General features: G+C 43.1%; 3 protein-coding genes across 3 annotated transcripts; 2 read left to right on the top strand and 1 right to left on the bottom strand.

Moving 5' to 3' along the window:
* Positions 1 to 2,714: 2,714 nt before the first annotated feature.
* On the bottom strand, positions 2,715 to 5,819 carry ogg1 (8-oxoguanine DNA glycosylase). Its single transcript, XM_030054766.1, has 7 exons — positions 5,361 to 5,819; positions 4,881 to 5,233; positions 4,585 to 4,764; positions 3,848 to 4,026; positions 3,548 to 3,695; positions 3,387 to 3,436; positions 2,715 to 3,292 (listed from the first exon to the last, which is right to left on the bottom strand). The coding sequence occupies exons 1-7, from the start codon at positions 5,468 to 5,470 to the stop codon at positions 3,071 to 3,073; spliced, it is 1,242 nt and encodes a 413-aa protein (XP_029910626.1). The 5' UTR covers positions 5,471 to 5,819; the 3' UTR covers positions 2,715 to 3,070.
* A 272-nt stretch (positions 5,820 to 6,091) lies between these two features.
* On the top strand, positions 6,092 to 16,478 carry qars1 (glutaminyl-tRNA synthetase 1). The gene is made up of 23 exons (XM_030056332.1): positions 6,092 to 6,281; positions 6,670 to 6,820; positions 8,717 to 8,826; positions 8,928 to 9,003; positions 9,106 to 9,170; positions 9,305 to 9,358; positions 9,446 to 9,509; positions 9,608 to 9,679; positions 9,905 to 9,990; positions 10,099 to 10,185; positions 10,296 to 10,395; positions 10,483 to 10,561; positions 12,204 to 12,443; positions 12,566 to 12,658; positions 12,778 to 12,915; positions 13,420 to 13,507; positions 13,615 to 13,761; positions 13,885 to 13,986; positions 14,107 to 14,199; positions 14,449 to 14,579; positions 14,664 to 14,730; positions 14,844 to 14,969; positions 15,788 to 16,478. Exons 1-23 carry the CDS (start codon positions 6,171 to 6,173, stop codon positions 15,836 to 15,838), a joined length of 2,331 nt encoding a protein of 776 aa, XP_029912192.1. The 5' UTR covers positions 6,092 to 6,170; the 3' UTR covers positions 15,839 to 16,478.
* A 563-nt stretch (positions 16,479 to 17,041) lies between these two features.
* On the top strand, positions 17,042 to 24,066 carry LOC115362032 (glutamine-rich protein 1-like). The gene is made up of 12 exons (XM_030055798.1): positions 17,042 to 17,274; positions 18,756 to 19,042; positions 19,137 to 19,232; positions 19,318 to 19,458; positions 19,559 to 20,335; positions 20,466 to 20,646; positions 20,743 to 20,897; positions 21,019 to 21,133; positions 21,952 to 22,060; positions 22,325 to 22,473; positions 22,571 to 22,661; positions 22,765 to 24,066. Exons 2-12 carry the CDS (start codon positions 18,788 to 18,790, stop codon positions 22,949 to 22,951), a joined length of 2,256 nt encoding a protein of 751 aa, XP_029911658.1. The 5' UTR covers positions 17,042 to 17,274; positions 18,756 to 18,787; the 3' UTR covers positions 22,952 to 24,066.
* Positions 24,067 to 24,385: the final 319 nt, after the last annotated feature.

The following is a 24,385-nucleotide window of genomic DNA, read 5'->3' as shown; positions in this document are numbered from 1 at the left end:
AGATGTGAGTCAGAAATGCTTTAGCTCTAAAATACCTCCACCAGCACTGTGCTCTCTCACTCTTTTTCGCTCCCCCACACTCTCTGATTGTCCAGACACTAAAGGATAATCGCCCCAATGTGGGCCCCCAAGTCAGACTACCATGTGGGGCCAGCTCTCTCCATCCGTCTGCCTCCCACCTCTACATCCAGCAGCTTTGGGTTTCATCATAAGTCTGGGAAATCAACACCAAATCAACAACATCTCTGCGGATTTAACCATCTTAGGCATTGTAACAGATACTATTTTATCTGTTCACATCTGTTACTATTCAGTAAAAATAACACCCATTGCTTTTATGTGTAGACAAAGGAGTGTGGAATTGCATGAAACCATCAGACCATTTTTGGTCTTTGTCTGTGTGCAGCATCATATGTGGGAGAGAAACCTGCGCAGAGTCCAGACATGAGAAGCAGAGGAAGTTTTCTAAAGTCTCTCCCTAAATGCATGAAGGGTCTTACTAGCAAGAACTCCTGTATCTTATCATTTATTGCAAAAACGAATACATTTTTTGCAATAAATGATACCTCTCAATCAAGATTGTATTTTTTCACTTATATGATAGTATTCATTAAAACATAATATTTCTCAGTATTACATATTTTCCCCATGCCGGTCTATTTAGCATTTATTCTACAGGTTTTTACAGAATTTTACTGTATTCACATTATTGCACTCTTAGAACATCCCATATAGTATGACTATGTAGAGAAAGCCATGCACATCAGCACTTTTTGCTTCCTTGAACTTCTGATAGGCCTGGCATAGGTTTGATGCATAGGTGTGGGTGGGAGATATATTTATGTAAGAATATCATGATACATCAGTTGACATTGTGTGGGATTTTGGATATTGTAATGTCACATTTGTTGTGTTTTCCTGGTGACTACAGTAAAGAGATGCAATTTTCAGAACTAGTTAGACTGTCCCAGCTGCTTGGGGTTATGGTTATTGTCTGGTGGAAAGTGAATCCTCTTCCACACAACTATAAAGCAGGTTTGATGGCATCCTCTGCAGAATAAGACTATAGTCCCTCTCTGTGTTCAGTATGTAGTTGATCCTGTGCACGTCACTAACTCCACAACAGACACAAAATCTCAGTGTTTGAATTTAGGTTGTATGCACTATCATATTAAAATTTAAAATACCATATTAAATACATATATTGTATCAAATAATAAAAACTAACCATATTCTGTAGTGCACTTATCAGACTGTTGGACACTATATCCCATGGTACTTTCTGTTAACCCTCCTACCACGAATCAAGCCCTTACATGCTGCGATTCTGAGACAAACACACCCCTGCTGCTGCACATCTGTATGTGGATAGGGGCCTTGCTTTGTGCATGGGCTCCAGTGGGAGCCAACGCCCCCTAGTGCCTTTAGGGTGTAACGAAGTTCCCACAGAGGAAGTACACACTTTGAAAGAGAAGTCCTTTCAGCAGAAGTATTCCCCAGGGCATGACACAAGCTGGAGCCCATCTCTTACATAATAACCAGGCCACTGTGGGGTTGTTTTGGTCTTTGTGTGTCTGCTTGTGTGCGCATGTGTGCATGAGTCTTTCTTTAAAATGGTGACATCCCCTCCTCCAGTACACTTTCTCTCATCTTTCCTTTTTTTCATTCATTTTCATGTCCTCCCACCTCTATTTTTATCCTCTCGTCATTCCTGATCTCTCTATCTCTGCCCTAGAGCTGGGCCCCAGCTTCTGGCCAACTCAACTGGAGTGGGGATGAAAGCTGACTCACATATTCATTAACACGCATGGTTGCACACACTCCCGCAAATAAACAACTTTGAAGGTTGAATGACAAGCATGCACAATCCCCCCCCACACAGAGACACACAGATGCAACAACTACATGCATTATGCATCTGCTCACAAATGAGTGCAATTAGGCTGACACGTCAGAGCACACGCACAGACTATCTCTCAAAATTGGAGCAAGAAGGAGGCTTGGCAGCTATATCTTGTCCACACGTTGTCAGAGTAATTTGTGGCCATGTGCTGTATAGCAAACAATAAACAAAAACCCTAGAGACATGCACTCTCATCACCAGAGGGGACAGTAGTCTCACACGCTCAACAGGACACACTCATGTTGTCACCAGAGACGGTCACAGCAGCCCTGAGCGAGGGCAGATAACTGCAATCCCTGCTATAAAAAGACTAGCTGACACAGTCAAGTAATGCCTATAGATAAACATACAGACACTGTGGCACTTCACAGCTGCCCAGCCGAGACCACACATTTTGCCATCCCAAAACAGAGATACTATTTTGATGCATGAACTGTACTAAAGGAGCACAACTCTACATATTAGGATCCTATGGCTGCTTTATGCCAACACACTTCTGTGTAATGTACATTCAAGGGAACAAAAGGGCTTGTGGGAAGGGCTTCAACCTCGGGAACAGAGCATTTTGTTCTCAAATATTAAAATTGACTGCCTAAAGCAAAATGCCATCCATGTAATATTGTCTTATGAAGCAGTACATCCTTGTCCGATTGCCATCTAGAGGCCACTTATTGCAACTCTACCTGCATTTTCCAGGATTAAGAGCTAATATGTCAGTGATGGTTTCAGTGGGCCTTGAAGTAAATCTGAAATAATCAGAATAATGTGAATATTTGGTTTCAAACACAAACACTGAAAAATAGCACTTTAGTTTTTTTTTTTTTTTTTTTTAATAAAAACATGAACATGCCCAGTTTTACCATAGACTATTGAGTTAAATGAATAATGGGCATAAGACAAAAAAGACTGAGAGGACAAAAAAAACACATTTACATGGAAAAAAGTTTTAAGGTACAGTCAACAAATTTGGGAACATTACCAAAATTGATAGATTGTTTTTGGGCTGCAAAGTCACAGCAAAATATTTAAAAATCTAGATTTCATATTCACTTATTCAAAAACAAGCACCACATTGTACCACAAGCTTAAAAATTGTAAAAAGAAATGTACAAAATAGAGGCATTCAGTGTTTTAACCTGAGATGATGAATTAAGAAGTCTATTTAGCTCACACCATCCCCTCATTCTTCACAGACATCTTTGCTTTCCTCTGACATGCTGATTTGGGTTTTACATCTTTTACAGTTACATTTTCTTCCATCTTCATTTTTGTCTTCTTCTTGACAGTCTTCTTTTCCACTTCTTCTTCCTCCTCCTCCTTTTTCCACTGCTTCAGAGGAGACATTTCTTTGAGTTTTTGGAACTTCTTGAGGTCAGCGCAGAACAACACCTAAAACGGGGAGGGATATGATTATAACAAGACAGACAGATTGTAGAAGAATGTGACAGAATCTGACCATCAGACCTTGATGTGTAACACCCACCGAATGTGCCCAACCAGCATATGGACCCCATAATCCTCTGAAGAAATCCCCTGTGTGGAAAGATCACATTAGGTACTGTGTGAATTCAATCGGTTCAATGTCTGCAACCTGTTTTGATCCTTCACACATTTCAAATACTGATGATGTGGATAAAGTCTAACCAATATCTCGGTGAACTTTTTCTGTGATGCTCTTTTGTCCGCTGCCAGCAGCATATTTGTAGTCTCGTTTAGCTATCTGCCACACGTGTGTGTCAATGGGCACGGCCTCTGCCTTATCCAGGGACATCAGACACACACAGTCTGCCACCTGCCAGGAGAGAGAGAGGGACGACACCTCATGAGCTGTCCCACTAACATGTAATAACAGAATGGTCTATATTACGTTAAATTTGACCAAAGAAAAGAAAACTAAATGTATGCAGCTTGAAAACAACACAACAGACAAACAAGCAGACAAACCTTGGTTCCTACACCTGGAAGAGTACGCAGAGCATCGCGGGCTTGCAGGTATGGGATGCTCCGTAGACCCTGAAGCCACTGGGGCCCGTGGGCATCCAGGATCTGCCTGGCACTCTGCTGCAGGAACCGAGCCCTGTATCCAAAACCCAGATCCCTCAGACGCGCCTCTACGCTGCTGTCTGCCAAGCACAATGCCAAAAGCCACGCTATTATGATACCAGCATGCAGAATTTCTATTTAAATGTTTCCAGGTCTTCATTTTTTTTTTACTGGAATTGAAGATTTTGGACAGAATTAACTGAGATTTCACCACATCATAGCTATCACTACAGCTGCAGTGTATTTTTCCACAATCATAAATACCACACTTTGTGAAATAACAGCGTGTTTTGAATTACATAAAAAGTGGGTTAGGGTGGGTTAAGAACTGGGACTGAAAAAACAATTTTCTCTCGCTTTTCCCAACTTTGAGAGTAGTCGAAAACATTTCAAAACAAAGAAATTACACTTTTCCCGATACTTTTCTAGATCTCCAGGATCTGTGTAGGAATTTCGCACACATCAATATTCCTAAGTACTGAACTGTCTTTTCTTTGGCAAGTGAAAGTGCAGCAGCTTGTAAAGGGAAACATAAGCACACACACACACACACACACACACACACACACAAAAAAAAACCAGACTAATTAAAAACAAAGACAGATGTACATCTATGGGGAAAAAAAAAATTACAGCACCTGCAAGGGCAGACAGTTGAGGAAAGTCATAGTAGCTGGTTTGATCCAGCTGGCCCAGCGGGGTGCCCAGAGACTGGCACAGCCTCTCCACCATGCCCTGGATACGAGAGATATGGTTGTTGGACGTGCAAATGAAGGAAAACAGGCATTCAGTGGGGTCCTGACGCAGCATTCGCACACCTGGGGTGAAGAACACAATGCATTTTCACACAAATCAAGTATTGACTCAGCAATTACTTCGAATCACTGTGTGTTAAGTGACTGTGTGCGACGGACAAAATCACACAAACACCAACCAGGGAAGATGTTGGCAATGTGCCTGAAGTGGGGGTCCGCTGCTCCCCATTCCCTGTACAGATCCCCCAGATTTACACTCAGCTGAAAGTAGTCCCTCAGCATCTTTTCCTCATTCGTCTCCTGCGCACAGGTCACTGCCAGTGGCTCTTCCTCCTCCTTCACATCTTCTTTAAGTCTCTTTTCTGACTTGTTTGACCCCTGGAGTGAAACACTGGCTCCCCTCTTCATGCTGCTCTCCTCTCCATCTTGGTTGTTGTACACGTGGTACCACAAAGTGTCATCAGTCTGAGTCAGAGTCCAAACTCGCCCTCCCATCACTCCAGTCCAGTGGCCCTCTCCAGTCTCTCTCCAGCTGTGGGATTGTCACATGTGTTAGCGCACAGACAGAGGACAATCTACACCGTAACAGCAGCCCTGCAGCTCTCTGGTGGCTCATGAGGATGAAAAGCTGCAGCATCAGTCAAGAGCTGACGACCTACCGGAAAGTCTGTCCACAGCCGAGGGTGAGATCCAGGCGCAGCTCGGACCTGCTGCAGGCCACCGAGCTCCACAGCTTCGCCCCAGAGGACAGCACCGCATGCTTGGCCATTGCTGATAATGCAATGCCCTGTTATCGCACAGTCAGGGATTAACCAATGCACACAGACTAGCTATACTGCACTGCTGCTATAAAAGTCATTGCACTGCCACAAATAATAATCACGACATAATAAATGACTTCAGACGGAGCTCATTTTTATCTTCTATCGTGTGTTGGTGTTTACAGTCCGGTGTGTGGCTCATATAACTGATGGCCTTCAATAACTTTCACGGAGTTTCTGCCATGATGGCCAAAAAAAAAAAAAAAAAACCCACTGACACTCCTTTCAAAACCTGCACATTTCAAAGGAGAGATGGCCTCTAAAAGTGCACATTTTAGGTGAATCTGACTGGAATCAGCCTCCATGATGATTTCCAAGTGACTGCAGCCACAACTTCACGTTAATAGTTAGTTGAAATTGACAAAATCCACATCTGATGCAACATTGCTCAGATTTCCGTAGCGCCTCCCTTCCTGATGTCAACACAGCCGCTGATTGGCTCCCACACTCATAGTGGGCGGTTCCTTAAATGAAGCTCAGGCTCGATTGGTCGATGTTGCCGGCCGCGCCGCGTCTGATTGGCTCGCATTTGTGTCCCTCATATTTTCCTCGCCGTGCACAGGAAGTTGCCGCTTCTCTGAAAAAAGTGTTCAGTAGCGTGTCCTACTGCTGGCTCCGGTCTGGCCGGGTGAGTGCTGTGCTGGAAAAATGGCGGATGCTTTGACACTTTTCACTTCCATCGGGCTCAGCGAGCAGAAAGCGAAAGAAACCTTGAAAAATGAAGCGCTGAGCTCTGCCCTCAAGGACGCGATAGTTCAGGTACGTCCGAAGCCAGAAAACTCAACGAGGAAGGAAACACAGCTGAGTCTGTCTTCCTTAGCTTACTTGCTACATCAGTCCTCTGTTCCTCTGCTCTTACTTTTTCGATGGTGCTGTCTGTTTACCACATGTCACCTGGTCAGACAGTATCATACAGCTATGAAGTAAGCTCCCCTCTCTCCGTGTGATTATACTGTACTTTAGTCTGTGCCGCTTTGAAAAGTTTTAGTTTCACATTCCTGAGGTTACTTGAAAACCATCATACCTGTGGGGCTTTTTACTTTGCTCCATGTCCCTTGTGTTGGCTCTAATACAGTCAGCTGCATCCCGAAGGGCAGGGTTGTGTGTAACATGGTCAGTGCTGGTTTCTTCCTCCTTGTTTGAACAGGCTCAGCGGGTCCATGGCCCGTCAGGAGTGGACAAAGCCATGGGCACTCTGCTGTACAGCATGGCCTCTCGCCTCAGAGACACCAAACGCCTGGCATTCCTGTCAGACCACATCGCTCAGCGCAAGATCTGCACAGAGCTACAGCTGGCAGGTATTGTCTTTAGACGTGTCACAGCCTGGCTGATTATAGTGGGAACCAAGTGATGACAAAAAAAAAAAAGCTATGAATCTGTTGACTAGATCATTGTGATTTCCCATAAAATTCCTCATACAACATTACAGGGGAACATTGATCTTCTTCTGACACTCTGCTGTCTCTCTCAGTGTGATCACCGAGGAACAGACCTGCAGTGATGGGTTGGGATGGGAAATTGAGTTGTATAAACTTGTCCGACGTGTTAGTAAAAGAACATCTGAGGACACTTGGGCCGTAAAACAGAACCGTAAAAAAAACAAAACAAAAAAAAAAGCAGCTGTTCAATCCACAATACGCCCTACAGAGTGCAGCGTTACAAACACATCCGCTTAATGAATATACTGAATGTATTTTTACATTTGTTTTAAATAGTCTAACCCCTAGAGGACACACACACAGTGCACAAGGAACTACCACAGTGCGATATGGTAATGGTATAAAGTGTCAAAATTTAGTCCAGATCCAGCTGGACGGTAGCTGTTTTTGTTTATTAGGATTAGGCTATAAATTGAGGGATGAAGGACTGCTTAGTTTTGTTTTTCTTGCAGGTTGGGATTGAAAACCTTCAGCCTGCATGAAGTAAAAGTCTGCAGTCAAGGGGTGACAGTGGTCACAGAGAATCTCCTTTGCATTATCTGGGGCCCTTTTCTTAAAAAATATGGTCCAGACTTACTGGTTTAGCTGGACTGTCCCCAGCTGGAGTCGTGCTTTTCCTCAGGGACCTTTGTGAGAGTAGTAGTACCAAACCAGCAAATATTTCAGACATTTTGCAGTCCACGTTAACAGTTTTTAGTTTTTTGAGGAAATGCATCCTCTGTTGTCCCTAACCCTAACCCTGTCATCAGCAAGTTTAATCATGTTTTGGGCAGCTATTATTTGGAACCGGTGCAATTACTTGTGTACATTTGTAATATGTGTGTGGCCAGAACACACCTAGAGCTGCAGCAAATGATTATTTCCATTATAAATGAATCTGTCAATTATTTTTCGAGTAATTGATTAGATATTTGGTCCATCAAACATCAGTAAATGGTGAAAAATCTTGATCACCACTTCCCACAGCCTGAGGTGATGTCTTTAAATGGCTTGTTTTGTCCCAACCAGCAGTCCACAACCCAAAGATGTTTAGTTTACAGTCATAAAGGACGAAATAAACCGGAGAATTTTCACTTTTGAGAAGCTAGAATCGGTGAATTAAGAAATTAAATGACTCAAATTGATTACTTGATTATTAAACTAGTTGGTGATTAATTTAATAGTTGGCAGCTAATAGATAATTTGACTGGTTGTTACGGCTCTGAACACCACATTGTGGAGAACCTGTATCAGTGAATATTTTTCCTGACAGGTGTTTGCCGACCTTGACCGGCTGTGACCCTTGACTCATGAAATCCAATAGCTTCGGTATCAGGCCACCATCAAAGAAAAAAATTGTGGACAGGCACTGAGCTAGAATGTGTGGGTTGAATTCTGTTGAAAGCAGATGTAAAATCTACAAATACAGTCTTGACACATGTGTTGTCTTTCTTCTTTTTAATGTATTCATTTCAACAGTCAGGATAGCATCATCAGCCCTCCTGCTGGGCTGTTAGGGAAACTGCCGGGGATCAAAGATCTGTTGTTCTGTATCTAGGATGAAGTGTTTAATTGGTCTTTCAAAATGTTGCATCACTGAGGATGTCACAGTAATAGAGTGTTGTAAAACATTTGCACAGATGGGCCTGGACTTTCACCGACATTAAAACAAACAAACAAACCTTTCGCGCGTACCCAGCCGTGCTACACACAGACATTCAAACTCACTCACACACAATTACACCCCATGCGTTTCTGCTTTCTCTGTCTCATTAGCTGCACTGGACTTTGTGAAGAGCCATCCGCAGGATCCCATGAACCAGAAGGAGTTTGAAGACGCTTGTGGAGTCGGCGTGGTGATAACACCAGAGCAGATCGAAGATGCAGTAAGTGTACATGAGTATACATGGGCCAGGAAAAATGAGTTTCTTGACAGTTGTGGTGTTTAGCGGCTGTGTCATGTTCACTGACGATGTAATGTTTGCAGGTTGAGTCTGTGATCAAGAAACACAAAGAACAGCTGTTAAAGGAGAGGTATCGCTTTAACATGGGACTGCTCATGGGTATGATCTCCGGCTTGTCTGAATGAATAATTTTGAGTCCTTCAGTTACATCGATATTGTTGAAGAAACAGTGTCTCACTGAGTTTTTTTGTGACTTAACAGGAGAAGCACGTACTGCTCTGAAGTGGGCTGATGGGAAAATAATCAAAAATGAGGTGGACATGCAGGTGGGTTTCAGACAGAGAAGTTGGTCAGTATGAGGACAGGTCACTACGGTGGTTGTTACTTGTCATTGTAGGTGGGTGGGAGGTGTTTACTGCCCTGTCTGTGCACAACTCCAACTCTGGCTTTGTGCTCACAGGTCTTACACCTCTTGGGCCCCAAGACAGAGGCAGACCTTGAGAAGAAACCTAAGGTAACACCTCACAGTCTAATCACATGATTGATTAAAATACATTGATTTCATCTTTGGTTACCATCTATACTTATCTCCTTTCTGCAGCCCCAGAAGGCCAAAGCCCCCGAGAACGAGGTGAAGTTGAAGAAAGAGGAGGTCGCATTGAATGGTAAGGCCAAGTGGGTTTGGATGACAGTGATGAGCGAATGTGGACAAGTACATATCAGATGGCATGTTTTAACGATCACGTTTATATTGGCTGTTAAGGTGAGATGAACAATGAGGGAAAGTCTCTAATGGAGCAGCTCAGAGGAGAAGCACTCAAGTTTCATAAACCAGGTGAGAACACACACTCACACACCTACTCCATGAGACAGATGCATAGGAGAGAGTCACCAAGACAGAGTCACCTAGGTTTTCCAGTACAACATACATGTGTGATTGCTAGTCAGACAGTTTGTGGGGGGGCTTTTTACAACTTTTGATCCACTCCTCTGTACATCAGCTACAGCAATTTATATGAGCACTTGCCCTGACTGACTCACTCCTGCCTTCTCTGCACAGGAGAGAACTATAAGACTGAGGGCTATGTGGTGACACCCAACACCATGAACCTGCTTAAAAAGCACTTGGAGATCACTGGTGGGCAGGTAAATAAAAAAAGATACTTTAATATATATTTTGGAAAATGCTGGAAATTAAAAATTTCTTCAACACCTATAGTAATTTTCTCCTTCCTGTTTGTCAAATTCCTTTAGATACGTACTCGTTTTCCTCCTGAGCCTAATGGTATTCTTCACATCGGACACGCCAAAGCTATCAACTTCAATTTTGGCTATGCAAAGGTACAAGTCTCTATTTCTCCCCTCTTGCACTATACCAGACACGCGGCCGACTTACCTGCTGCATCCTCTCTGCCACAGCTATCTGTCATTAACCCCGTCTCTATCTGTAGGCCAACAGTGGAATTTGTTTCCTGCGGTACGATGACACAAACCCGGAGAAGGAGGAGGAAAAATACTTCACTGCCATCAGGGAGATGGTGGAGTGGCTCGGTGAGCTTTAGTCTGAGTTACACTGTAAGCTTTGCAGTATCCACATTCAAGAGGATAGTCTCTCATTGGTTTTACTGTATCATACAGGCTACAAACCATATGCCATCACCCACGCATCAGACAACTTCCAGCAACTATATGACCTTGCTGTGGATCTTATTCGCAGGTAAGTGTGAGAACTGGGAGCTGCGTATGTTGCTAATAATGGTAGATCTAGGAGGTTGTCAAAAAAAAAAAGTCCTTGCCACCCCAGTTTCAACCAGTCTAAAAAATGTGTGGATAAATTCAAGAGGGATGAGATTACGTGGTACTGCACCTTTTCTCTGTCCCACAGCAGTCAGTGGCCTTTCTCTCTATATAGGATTTGCATGAATGGATACATGAACTTGACACATTCTATATACAATGTATCTCTTCATGCAAAGTCTACAGAGAGAGAAAGCTCAGCCAGGGGCCATTGACTGCTGTCAGACAGAAAAAGAGTGTGGTACAGTGTTTTGGACACTGGGGTGAGCGTAGAATATATGGCGATTAATTGGGCTTAATGATTTAGATTTGATCATTGCATTTGATTCCAAATATTTGCAAGTGGCTGGACTACAGCTTTAATTAGAAATGATTGATTTGTTAGAAATTTGATGTAAAAAAGGGGTTGTTTTGCAGTGCACGCAGTGGGCATTACAGGTTTAGATAAGTATGTAACATAAGTTAACAGAGTTTTTTTGTTTAACCTGTAGTGGTTTAGTTGCAACCAGTATAGCAATAACTCTTGGTCTCCCTTGGACTGATTGTGCTTTCTGTAGAGAGGTTTTCTGAAGAGTAGGTGGCCCTTTCTCAAACGGGTCCCTCCCCACTGCCACTTCACTCAGGAGTGACTCTCCTCATGGAGTCACACTTACAGCTGTGGAGGGAACTCCTTGATAAAGGGAGAGGATAAAAAACATGGGTCAATGCCGAGATGCACTTGTCACCTGCCACCCGAAGCAGCAAACAGCTGTTGCCATGGCTACTGACAAACACATCTTTTGACAAACTTGTTTAGAAAAAAAAAAGAACATAATAACTGGAGGAAAAAAAATTAAAAGTCATGTTCTATTCTTAGCCTCATAGTGTCCATGGTGTTTTCATCTTCCCTGCAAATGTATCACATCACCAAAATAATCCCCATTATGCTGTAATATAAATTATGGATGGATGTAATTTGTCTACAAAATCTGCAAGTCATTTGACCTTAGGGACAAATTATATGTAGTCAGTAGAGATTCACTGATTTTAAAATGTCATTCTAATATATTTAAAGCCAAGTGAACAGGCCGTGTAGGGAAACCACAGGATTTGACAGCAAAGGTGTTATAAATTGAAACCTAAAGTTGTATGACATTTCATCTGTCTTTCTGCATTCACTTCTGTCTTAGTGGTTGTGAAATCCAGTTAGATTCAGTAGTGGAGAGTTTCATTGTCCACTCCCTGCTAACTGGTTTGGGACAGCCCTCAATGTGGTGAACCCTCCATGTGAAAGTGCAAACAGAGAGAGAGTGTGTCTGTGGTGGTTTGGGATTTGGTTCTTTCACTGAGGGGATTTCTTGTGAGGAGCGGAAGGCAATGATTGTGATTGCACCTCCAGTCTAAGTAAAATAAGTTACATTAAAGAGTCCTTATCTACTCATCACCCTTTAAGCCACCCTGCCAAAACTCCGTGCCACCCCTTCTCCACACCTTGCAAAATTTCTAGATCTGGCACTGGTTGGTAAAAGTGCATAATGTAGATAGGCACCTTCTCAGGCCTTCTGTCTTTTTCTCTCCTTCAGGGGCCATGCCTATGTGTGCCACCAGAAGGGAGAGGAATTAAAGGGCCACAATGTACCGCCATCACCATGGAGAGACCGTCCTGTTGAAGAGTCGTTGATCTTGTTTGAGAGGATGAAGAAGGGCCTTTATGCTGAGGGTGAGGCTACACTCAGGATGAAGATGGTCATGGAGGACGGGAAGATGGACCCTGTAGCATACCGAATCAAATACACACCACATCACCGAACAGGAGATGAATGGTATGAACACAAGAATTATGGCACACACAATGCATGCCATGCCATGTGGTCTAATTGAGATTAAAAATCTTTATCCCAAGATGTTATACTTATCCCTATTCTGCTCATCTCTCTCTCCCTAGGTGTATCTACCCCACCTACGATTACACCCACTGTCTGTGTGACTCCATTGAAAACATCACACACTCGCTTTGTACCAAAGAGTTTCAGGCCAGGTATACTTTCGTGATTTAGTGTTCGTTCAGTTTCATTATGACAGTCTTTGCAGGCCTATTAATGCATTGCTAGTGGTCATCGTTTTGTTTGTTGCTATATTTTTATGTTTGTGTTTCAGGCGGTCATCATATTTCTGGCTGTGCAATGCCCTGGATGTATACTGTCCTGTGCAGTGGGAATATGGACGCTTGAACCTCACCTATACTGTTGTGTCAAAGAGGAAAATCATCAAATTGGTAGAGACCGGGATTGTTAGGTAAAACTGGACTTTCTTGTTCCTCTAGGCTTCTAGTTGTTAATTCGTAACTCTGTGGCTAATAATTAACAGTCTGCTGACAGTGTAATAATTGTCATAGTTTACATAATGGGTTGTAAAAATACAAAACAGATGGAAAGATTTTGTTCACCAGTTTTCAAAACATGTGGTTTGGATTAGAAGCTATGACTAGGGGAGGAGTATACAGTATGGTCTGTTGGCCTTTATTTATTTTATTTTAGATTTAGGTTTTCTCCACATTTAGTGCTGCCTCCCCATGTGTCAACAGGAAAAACTGTTACTATTGATTATTATAGGAACACAAATCTCTTGCAGTGCATAGACCCTGATTGAGTATCTGTTTATTCACAATACACAAATGAGTCATACATTATGAGTGAATCTGAAAAAGAACAACTACTCACTTGTGTATAGCTCTAACTCATAGTATGCAGTGTTTGTTGTGATTTGTTAATGACTTAATAACTGTCCATTACCATGCAGAGACTGGGACGATCCTCGTCTCTTTACGCTGACTGCGCTGAGGAGAAGAGGTTTCCCAGCTGAGGCCATCAACAACTTCTGTGCACGGGTATGCAGGGCGGATGAAAAGATGGATTGCTGTATGGGGGAGCCAGCATACAAGTATAAAAGGAACCTGATTCTGTGTGATCATGACATTTCATCTGATCCTGACAGGTGGGAGTAACAGTTGCCCAGGTAACGATGGAGCCCCACCTACTGGAGGCATGTGTGAGGGATGTGCTGAATGAAACGGCACCTCGAGCCATGGCTGTCCTGGAGCCCCTCAAAGTTACCATAACGAACCTTCCTGAGAATGCAAAGGTTTGTACATTGTGTACACATTGGCACACCCAACTGCCAGGGTACTTGCTATTTATTGTGTTTTTTACATAATATTTAACAGCCTTGGCACTGAATCACCCCTGGCATCCTGTTGTCTCTCAGTCAGATGTACGAGTACCAGACTTTCCTGCCAACGAGGCCAAGGGCAGCCATGTGGTTCCATTTACACGCACCATCTTCATTGAACAGAGTGACTTCAGAGAGGTTAGAGAGAAACAATGAACCTCTAAAGAACCCTAAAATTAATATTTTCACCATAAATGTAGCAAATCTCTCTGGCACTGGATAGTGTAAAGAAGATGACTCTCACATTTGTCTGCACAGGTGATGGAGAAGGGCTACAAGCGTCTGACCCCAGAACAGCCAGTTGGCCTAAGGCATGCTGGTTATGTCATCTTTGTGCAGAGGGTCATCAAGGTAAAATTCCTGACCTTTCACTCCACAGCACTTTGGGCATATTTCATGGCATCTCCCTTGTTTTATTAACTTGAAATTTGAGAACACGTTTGATCCTGGTCACGTATGTTTTCTACCAGTGTTTGCTTTCTGTTGTGCATGCCTTTACCTGCATGCATCCTGTAGTTCTTCTTCATGGGTGTTGCTTTACCTACCTTTTGGCCTCTCTCCTTGCAACTTGTCCTGTGCTTTTCCTCTCTTTTTTCCTAGGACTCTCAGGGTAAAGTGGTAGCGTTGGAGGTGACTTGCTGCAGTTCCACTGAAACTGCAGAAAAACCCAAGGCCTTCATCCATTGGGTCAGCCAGCCACTGAAGTGTGAAGTACGCCTCTACGAAAGGCTGTAAGTCACAAAAAAGTGCTGTAATTGAGAGCCAACAATCCACCGATATGGCGTACTCACCAGCTTCTCTTGTTGTCTTTGTAGATTCCTGCACAGAAATCCAGAGGATCCGTCCGAAGTTCCCGGGGGCTTCCTGAGTGACATCAACCCTGTGAGTAACTCAGTGCCATTAGCAGGAAGCTGTGGGGGAAGGCCTTGGATAAACTAATGAACTGCATCAATATGTGTGGTGATTATTTAAAAATTATTCTTTCTGTTATGTAGAATTCCCTGCAGGTGATCAGCAGTGCCTTTGTGGACAGCTCAGTGAAGGGGGCAAAGGTCTTTGACAAATTCCAGTTTGAGAGGGTGGGCTACTTCTCCCTGGACCCAGACAGCACAGCAGATAAGGTACAGTAAGACAAAGGCTCTGCTGCTTGTGAAGCCAGCGACTGTTTGACAGAAAGCATTTCCATGTCCATTAGATATTCAGGTATTTTGCCATGCAACTTTAAAATGGTAAGACTACAAGTGGTGACTGTTGAAAAGTTTTGTGTCCCGTTAATTTCAAGAAATGCTTTTACATCTACACTGCCACACTGCCATTGTGAAAACACTCACACTTGAAAGAACAGTTCACTCAAAATGCAAAAAACATATATTTTCGCACGCACTACTAGTACAATCTGTCCATCCAGTTAGTTTGTGTGATTTGGTGGGGTTTGCACTCTGCTGCAATCTTTCCTGTATTTCTTCGCCCCAGTACAGTATCACTGGATTGGTATTCATTTTTATCAAAGATGTGCATGTGAAAAACTGAAAAGCTCTTTCCCAAAAGCAATGGCACAAATACCCGACATATTCTACAGCTTTTGAGGGTGAAGAGTTTTGTGGGGACGTACTGTATTTCCTGTCCCCAGTGAGTGTGAATTAGAATAGAATGCCTTTATTGTCATTGCACAAACTGTACAACGAAATTCAAATGCAACTCCTTGTGGCAAAAGATTAGAGGTGGATAGATACAGTTTGACAATGTTGTGTGGCAGGAAATATTTTTTTCGTCGTATTTGAGAGCCAGGAGCCAGGTGAAATCATGACAGACTATTGTATTTGAATAGATAGATTCCACTGGGGGTAAGTCGGGAGAATGTTATTTTTTTGGGCTTGGGTAAAGCTGTTCCTTCAATATTAGCATATGAGAAACTGATTTTTTTTCCCTCTCGCTACAGCTCGTCTTCAACAGAACAGTCACCCTCAAAGAGGATCCTGGGAAGATCTGATTGAGCGAGATCAAGCTGCACCCCCTGCTTCCCATGAGCCCACAGAAACATTTTCAGTGTATCACCGATTGCATCACTCATTGTGGAACATCAGACTCGGACTACTCAGGCAAAAAGTGAATCCGATTATAAACTGTAGCATTTACAGTGTCTCCGTCTCTAAACTGCACCCCTCATGTTAGTAACTGTCTGAAATGTGAAAGCATTTAACAGCGGGGAAAAATTGGTTGTCTTGGTTTTCAGTTGTAATTTATTCATACTAAAAGTGGCATAAGCAGTTACAACGGTATCACTTTGATCAGCCCAAATCTTATGGGCAGTCAGTGTCATAAGTGGCCTCTTGAATATTTTCTATATCTACTGCAATAATATGTACCTACAATGGTTTGTCTTTGTTGAATGTATGCTACTTTGGTCATAGTTCAACAGGGGCCTTAAATCTATTAATTTTATATCGCCACATATTTTTTTAGCTCTAAGCTGATGTTACACAGAGTAAATGCTCTCCAATGCACTGTATGGTTTTCTTACAAAAGTGGTTTGTCACTGCCAAACCACCATGTGTTTTTGTAAGTTTCAGAAAAGTGACATGCCATTTTGACAGAAGACCATGAATAAATAATACTTAAAGAAGATGCAATGTGTCTCAATGTCAAATTTCTCAGTGCTTTGAAACCAAAATATCTATATATCTGTCTGTCTATCTATCTATCTTCACATATAGATACACACACTTTATGTTGAAAATGAAGTTTATGGATGTTAATATCTAACATGTTTGTCTCCACTTTTCCCAGTGGTCTATGGAAAATTTAAGTTAAAACTCATATGACTCGGTGCATTTATACACATCATAAAAAGGCCATTTACACTGTGAGGGACAGACACAACACAGGCCATGCTGAGTGAAGTGAGTGCGTGGGAATTAACCCTCAACTGCCCAGAGCCTCCTGAGCACAGCCCAAACACTCTGCACATTTCTGTAGTACGACCTTAAAAGATTCAGAAGCCAGTGAACCACTGAGAGCGTCTGTCTAGCACTTGCGGGATTTAAGGTGGACTGAAGTCGACGTTGCTGACTCACCGCATGTATGTTATTTGGGTGTGTATGTCCCCTTTAATAGACTAACCCACAAACACGGGTTATCGCGATGCCGAGCGGCGCCGATATCGCGATAGCAGCCCATAGTTCGGAATCGCCTGCTTATTGGTCTGAGGCTACTGTTGTAAGATGGCGCCCAGCGAAATATGAGTGGTGAAGAAAAGGGGAAAATACGGCAAGCCATCTAACGAAAATCACAAGAAATAAAGAGCAAGCGAGGCGCAGAGAGACGACGGTGGTGACTTTGCGTCCCTGCCCGCTGGAAGAGGATTGCCCTTACGCCGGTAGAGAAGCGCTTGTGGGCGGCTGAAGCCTCGGCCCGGTTGAGGAAGAGGTAGCTAACGCGCCAGCTAACGTTAGCCTGCTAGTGTTACCTGGGGAGTGGAGATAACAGAAAAGAAAATGTACTCGATGTACCGATACGAGCCAGCCAATTCGGTTCCTGCTATTTACTCGTTTGCACATCAAATGCAAATGCAGTGTTGGGTTATTTGTGCCGACAGGAGCGCGTTAACGCCGCATTAGCCGCAAACAAGCTGCAAGCTGAGGGGGTTAGCTTGATTTTTTTTTTCTCTGCAAACAACACGCGGCTACTCAACGTTAGCCTAGCTGTCTGCCAAACCTAGCTTGTTGTGTAATCAGCTGTCACATTAGCAAGTAAAGTCTGATGCCACATGATGCACGGAACTTGTTTCGCCGTGTAAAAAACAGCACGTCGTGTTTCACAGCGGCCGCAAAACATTACTTTGAACTCTGAGGCTGATTTGGAAAGAAACCGCGCTTTTGCCCCTGCTCGTTTACAGACAACTAGAATTAACCCTTTCGTATTACAAACGTTAGCCGTGCTGCTAGTGGACACTGAGCACAAGTTGTAATTGTAAACAGTACTCCTCAGCTGATGTCAACCGAGCTTCTCTACGTGGGCTGCAAAATGAAAAGTCGCGTTGCCATCATCTGGGTAGTCAAACATATTCAGCGCTGTGTCTTGTGCACATTGGCAGGGTTACAGAAAATCATTTATGATGATGCCTTGTAGGCGTGGATGGGAAAAAGTCGATTCACTTAACTATCGCGATTGTTTTTTTTACGTTTTTGTTAATCTTATTTTTTTTTTAAATAGTGAATTGAGGTAAAGTAACTATATTGTTATCATATGAAATCAGACAGGCAATGGTGGTGTCATGGCAAGGGGGCAGAGTATTGCTCCAAACTTAGGCTAAATTTTGGTGAGGGCAACACTGGAATGGCCATGTACCTCCCACCTCATTATATCTGAATGAAAATGACTGCTATGGTTACCCATTGATCTCCCCTTTGAAGATAAGCCCACTTTATGCTAATCCCATGCAGTTGTTCGCATGCAGTGTAAATGTGTTATTTTTGCCTGTTCTAAAATTGTGCGTTTCTGCATACTGGGGCCTAAAGTTGCATAAAATTGGGTTTGGCGGTAAAGCTGAGACTCTTGTGGATTCAGTGAGCTCAAATTCATTGATGTTACCTCCCATTGTAAACATTTCGTTGTAGTGAGGCTATTTTTTAAACTTGTCATCACTGTAGAAAATGATTGTGACCTTTAGGATAATCAGAGAAACTAGAGGATAATTAAAAACAAAACAGAACAAAATAATGCAGTAAATTTTAATATCCAACTGCAGTAGATAAGGAAACAGCACCCAAGTATCGTGATTGTATATAATCAGGAGATAAACATATTGTCCCAGTCCTAATTCCTTTGCTAGGTTTGTGCCAAGGTGAGAAAAATCTTTCAGCAACGCAGGGGGAAAAAATTGTAACTGAATCCAACTTTTTTCACAGATTCCCCTGTAGAGAGAGTGCTACCAGCAGTAATGAATAACACTTTGGATGGCACAGGCTCCTATGAGGAGCTGGTGAGGCAGAAAGCTCGCAGCATCCCTCAGCATCGCATGAAGGAGTTCTTGGAGTCTTTGGCCAGCAAGGGACCAGATGCCCTGCAGGAGTTCAGCCAGCAAGGTGGAGATGCTACGACCACCACCACCACCATGGTCTACCAACAAGAGACTAACTGCATCTATACCGACAGCACAGAGGTTGCAGGGTCACTGTTGGAACTGGCCTGCCCGGTAAATCACTGTGCAACAGAGGATAGTAAAATATTTCTTATAGGTTTTACAAGTGAGATTGAGCTTTCTGCTATACTGTGTGCTTATGATTTAGGTTCAGGTGCAGGTTCAGCAGCAGCCCCAACAGATACAGGAGTCGACAGCTCAGCAGCAGCCTGTACAACAGAATTCTGAGCAACAGATTGTGCAGGTTAGTGTCTTTGTCATTCTTTAGTACCAAATCCTATTCTGTTTTGTCTTTGGACTACCACATTTTGAACTGCCGTTTCTTGCAGGTGCAGATCCAGGGTCAGCAGCAAGGTCAGATGCTGGGTCAGGTACTGCAGGTGCCCTCTGGCTCCCATCAACAACTACAGGGTGTCACTACTGCTCAGCTGATTCAACCTGGGGATCTTACGGAGGAGCAGCACCAGCAGGTACAAACATTCATACATAGCATGTCCATTCCATTAAAAAAAAATAATCAACTGCACTTTGATTTTAGTTACTTAATTGGCTTTTTCTCATGGATTTCAGCTGCAAGCTCAGCTGGTGGCAGCTGTGGCAGGAGGACAGCAGATCCAAATCCAGACGGTGGGGGCACTTTCTCCCACCCAGCAGCAGGACAGTTCTGAGAGGAGGGTGCTGGGAACTACTGTTGCCACTTCCCAGGGAGCAGGGGTCCTCCAGCCAGCCAAGAAGCGTAAGGTGGACATGCCCATCACAGTGTCCTATGCCCTGCCTGGTCAGCAAGTAGCCACGGTCCTAGCCATCCCACAGGGACAGGGTCAACAGCAGAGCTATGTGTCCCTGCGACCAGACCTCCTTACTGTGGACAGCTCCCACCTTTACAGTGCCACAGGCACTATCACCAGTCCCACAGGGGAGACCTGGACCATCCCTGTCTACTCTGCTCCTGCCGGCTCAGCAGGTCGTGAACAGGTCACACATATTACCATTCCCCCGGAGGCCTATGGAACAGTGCAGGTTGCAGGAGCAAACACTACAACGATGACCACAATGCCAACACAAGTTGCTGTTGAAAATGATAAGCTGAAAATGTCTGCCAGTCAAAGTCAGACAGCGCAGGCCGTCTCCAGCATAACGAGTTCTGGAGGGATGGGGGGCCAGGAAGAGGTGGTACACACACTGGCTGCTAACACGTTGTTCCCTGCCCAGCTGATGAACGGGAATATCCACATCCCCGTGGCGGTGCAGGGTTACCCCAACGCTACACAGTCCCTTATCTGGGACCCACAGCAGCAGGTGCTGCACACACAGGGGCTGCCAGGCCAGGACGCTCAGCAGCTACAGGTAATAATTTACCACTCTAAAAACACTTTGCCACCAGTCGGCACATGACTAACTCTTTGAAATGTGCATCATGTAGTATTGCAGCTACATGGGTAGAATGAGATAACAAAATTGCTGTGTGTGTGTCTAGGGTCAGACAGTGGCAGTAGCAGAGGTGGATGGCCAAGGCCAACAGCAGGTACAGGTACAGGAACTGTTGTTGCCTACGTCTCTGAAGCCAGAGGAGGGGCTGGAGGTGTGGAGGCTTTGGGCTCAAAGAAAAAATGCAGAGCTTGACAAAGAAGAGAAGAATAAACTAGCTCCAATTGGCCGTAAGTGTACACATTCAGTGTAAGTTGTTAGCACGATATTAATAATTTTTTGACTCGTATATCAGCCTAACCTGTGATGTATGTCTGTGTGTGTAGGTCGCCAGGCATTGCGTTTCCAGGAGGACTTGGTGTCGTGTGCAGTAGCGGAGCTCAGCATGGCTCTCTCTCTGATGACCCAGGAGGCCCGGGGGCTGGAAGGGGAGACTTATGAGGCTGATGTTCTCTACTATGTCTTTCTCTGCATACAAAAGGTGAGCTCAGCATGCACACTTAGGCTCTGCTTTCAACACACTTTTAATCTCAACAGGTGCTTGGTATTGATGTGGAAACACAGATTAATCACATCTCTCTTCCTCCCTGTTTTCTCTGCAGTACCTGTTTGATAATGGTCGCGTGGATGATGTCTTCTCAGATCCGTACTACACTCGCTTCTCTCAGAGTCTGCATCAGATTCTTGAGCCATGGAGACCGTCTGTCCATCCACTAGGTGAGAATAAAAGATGTCCATCCAGTCTTGCGTTAAAATGTGTATCCCATGCACTCTGTTTGAGCAGATTTTATTTTCAAATATGATACGAGGCAATGAACAACCCTAATGTACGTCTTTTTTTAACAATCCCATAACATCACATAATTGACCTTTTAGTTCAGCTTGGCTAAGTCGTATTCAGTACGATTGTAAAATATCTGAAACACAGACCTGTAGCTCTGTAAGATCATTTGAATAAATATTATTTAAACATTATTTACCAAAAATGGCTTACTGTCTAAATGCAGAAATGGCAGTTGTGAACATGATAGAAGCTCGGGGATACTGGATTTTTTTGGGACCTGTATCAATATCAGTAAAAAAAAAAAAAAAAAGTAAAAGTACAAAGAAAACCTTTGACAATAATGTATTAGGCAATTTTTTTTTACATAAAATTCCACATTTGTTGCAAGTAATCAAATTGGGCGATCATATATTGTAATAAAGATATGTACTGGATGCTTAATATTTTACAGTTGACCAATAAATTTCTTAACATAATCCACATTACCATTAGCTGTGATATGCTACACTACCAATACCGTAACTAATAGTTTGCTTTACAGACTATTTAGTATCACTGTTTTTAATCATATCAAGTGCATTTAGCTGCAGTCTTCTTTTGCATATCAACCAACATTCTGATAGGATATAGTTGTGATGAGCCAGTGTCATCCAGCCAATATATTGATCGGCCTCTGGAGTGCAGTAAAATAGAGCTTGAACATTTGGTGAATGTATGAATGTCTTCATATTGTGTTCTTCACCTCCACCAGGTTATGTCATTCCCAGTCACGTGACAGAGGAGATGCTGTGGGAATGTAAACAGCTGGGAGCCCATTCCCCTGCGACACTGCTCACAACGCTCATGTTCTTCAACACTAAGTGAGTTGCAGTGTATTATTCACATTAACTTTGTGGTACCATCAACTAGAAAAACGCAAATGAAATGAAATTTCTCATCTGGCTATACTGCTCCATTGTTGTGCAGTAATCATTTGTCCATAAATTGGAATATAAATGTCCAAATAAGAACAAAGTACAATGTTAAGTACAGCACTTAACATTTACTTTTCCAAGGCTTTGCATTTACAAGAAATCCATATCATGCCTTTTTTTTTTTTTTTTTTTTTTTATTCTGTTTTCCAGGTATTTCCACCTGAAGACAGTGGACCAGCATCTGAAAGTGGCCTTTTCAAAGGTGCTGAGACACACCAGGAAGAGTCCCAACAACCCCAAAGACAAGAGCACCAGCATTCGATACCTGAAGTCTACAGAAAGATTTATCGGGCAGAAAGGTGAGCAGTCACCTTTTGATTTGTACCATGATTTCTAGCGGGAATATCCCTTTAAACCGACCATACTGACAGTTAACACTTCTGTTTCATCTTTTAGTGACAGACGACATGTACTCGGAGCAACTGGAGGACCCAGAGAACCCTCTGCGCTGTCCCATCAAGCTCTATGATTTCTACCTCTTCAAATGGTAAATAGGAAAAAAATGCAATAAGAATGATGGTGAGGATGATGATGTTGTTAAAAGGAGTGTCTCCAATGTGCTCACATTTTCTTTTTTCTCTGTCTCTCAGTCCACAGAGCGCTAAAGGCCGCAATGATACCTTCTATCTGACTCCTGAGCCTGTGGTGGCTCCGAACAGCCCCATTTGGTACTCTACTCAGCCAATCCCGAAAGAACAGCTGGAGCACATGCTTGCCCGCATCCTTGTTGTCCGGGAAATCCAGGAAGCCATTAACATGTCGGTGAACTTGCACTAGTTGGGCTGAGGGAGAACAATAAATGGACTAGGCTCATCTTTCCCTCCTCTTTGTTCACTCAGTCTTTGATTGCTTAATATCAATAGTTTTCTATTCTTTCACATCCTTTTGTCCTCTTTAAGGGTGGCATGTATATGTTTGTATTCATCGTGTCTGCATATCTTGAACTCACTGATTGTACATACACATACAGCAGATAATAGATTTTGCCTCACAGAGGCATTATCTGTCAATCGCACCACACATTTTTGTTTCCCTTCTGTTTCTCTTTTTTTGCCAAAGGATGTAGTGTCTAATCTTTTTTTATTGGACCTGAACTCTAATTTAAATGTTCTTTTAGCTGTTGGTTCTCTTACCAATAGTCTGGAATAATTGTACATTTTCTTTGCTATTTTTGTTTTAATCTGTAATATATTTCATACATACTTTCACTGGGGTTGGCCTGCTCTATGCTGCTTTTCATACATAATAGATATATACAGTATATCCCTATTTCTTGCTGTACTTTCCCTCATCTCTGCCTTCCTCATTGTTACATCTCAGTGAATACCTCAGTGGTATTGAGACTGCGTCAAGTAGCCGAACAGGGGCTCCTGAAATATTCACTTTGAAGTTGTGAATTTTCCTTCTTTCTTCGTTTCTCTCTTGTCAGTGATGAGCTGCGTTGACATGCGAACACATTGATCTCTGGAGATGACTTGCTTATTAGTGAATGGTGCTTGGGCTGTAGTGCCCCCAGACTAGCTCAGATCAGCAGTGTTGAATGACTTTCAGGACCTTAATTCTGTTATGGACTCTGTTGCCATAGTGTGGTCTCGTGCAGCCGCCACACAGGACACCTGGCAGAGGGAGCGTGAAGTAGGCCGACTACTGCTGGATTCTCCTCCCTCTTCAGTACATCACCAACCCCAGGACTCGCCCGTAGAGGGATCCATTGTATCATAAATGTTTATTTACATGACAAATGAAAGACTCTTTAAAAGTGGGTTAGCCCTTATTGTTCTATAATGTATAATACTCATAGCTCCTTCATGTACTGTAATGGGTTTCAGTCATCTAAGGAGAATGGCAGTGCCTGTGTGTTTTTGAAACATGACCTTTTTGTACAGCCACTATACAATGTCTCTTTGCCTTTCTAGCGAGTATATCATCAGTTCAACACATGCATCCTTGACTATGATATCTTCATTATTTGTGATATAAAATACACATTAAAAAAAAAAGTTCAAAATAAAAGTCATCTAACAACATCAACCCATCGGTAGTGGAGGCAACACTCAAAAACAATTCACTGGTTAGTGTTTTGGAACATACATCATTCTTCAAGCCCCCACCTCACAGTAGTCATACAGTACACATCCTGGATATAAAGAGTAAACATTTTGCTGAAAGTGACCGACATATTTTTGTTTGTATCCTTGGTGTTGATTTACA

This window comes from Myripristis murdjan, chromosome 7, assembly GCF_902150065.1.
Source record: "Myripristis murdjan chromosome 7, fMyrMur1.1, whole genome shotgun sequence".
Classification (NCBI taxonomy): Eukaryota; Metazoa; Chordata; class Actinopteri; order Holocentriformes; family Holocentridae; genus Myripristis; species Myripristis murdjan.
This window is presented reverse-complemented; position numbering and strand designations above follow the sequence as displayed.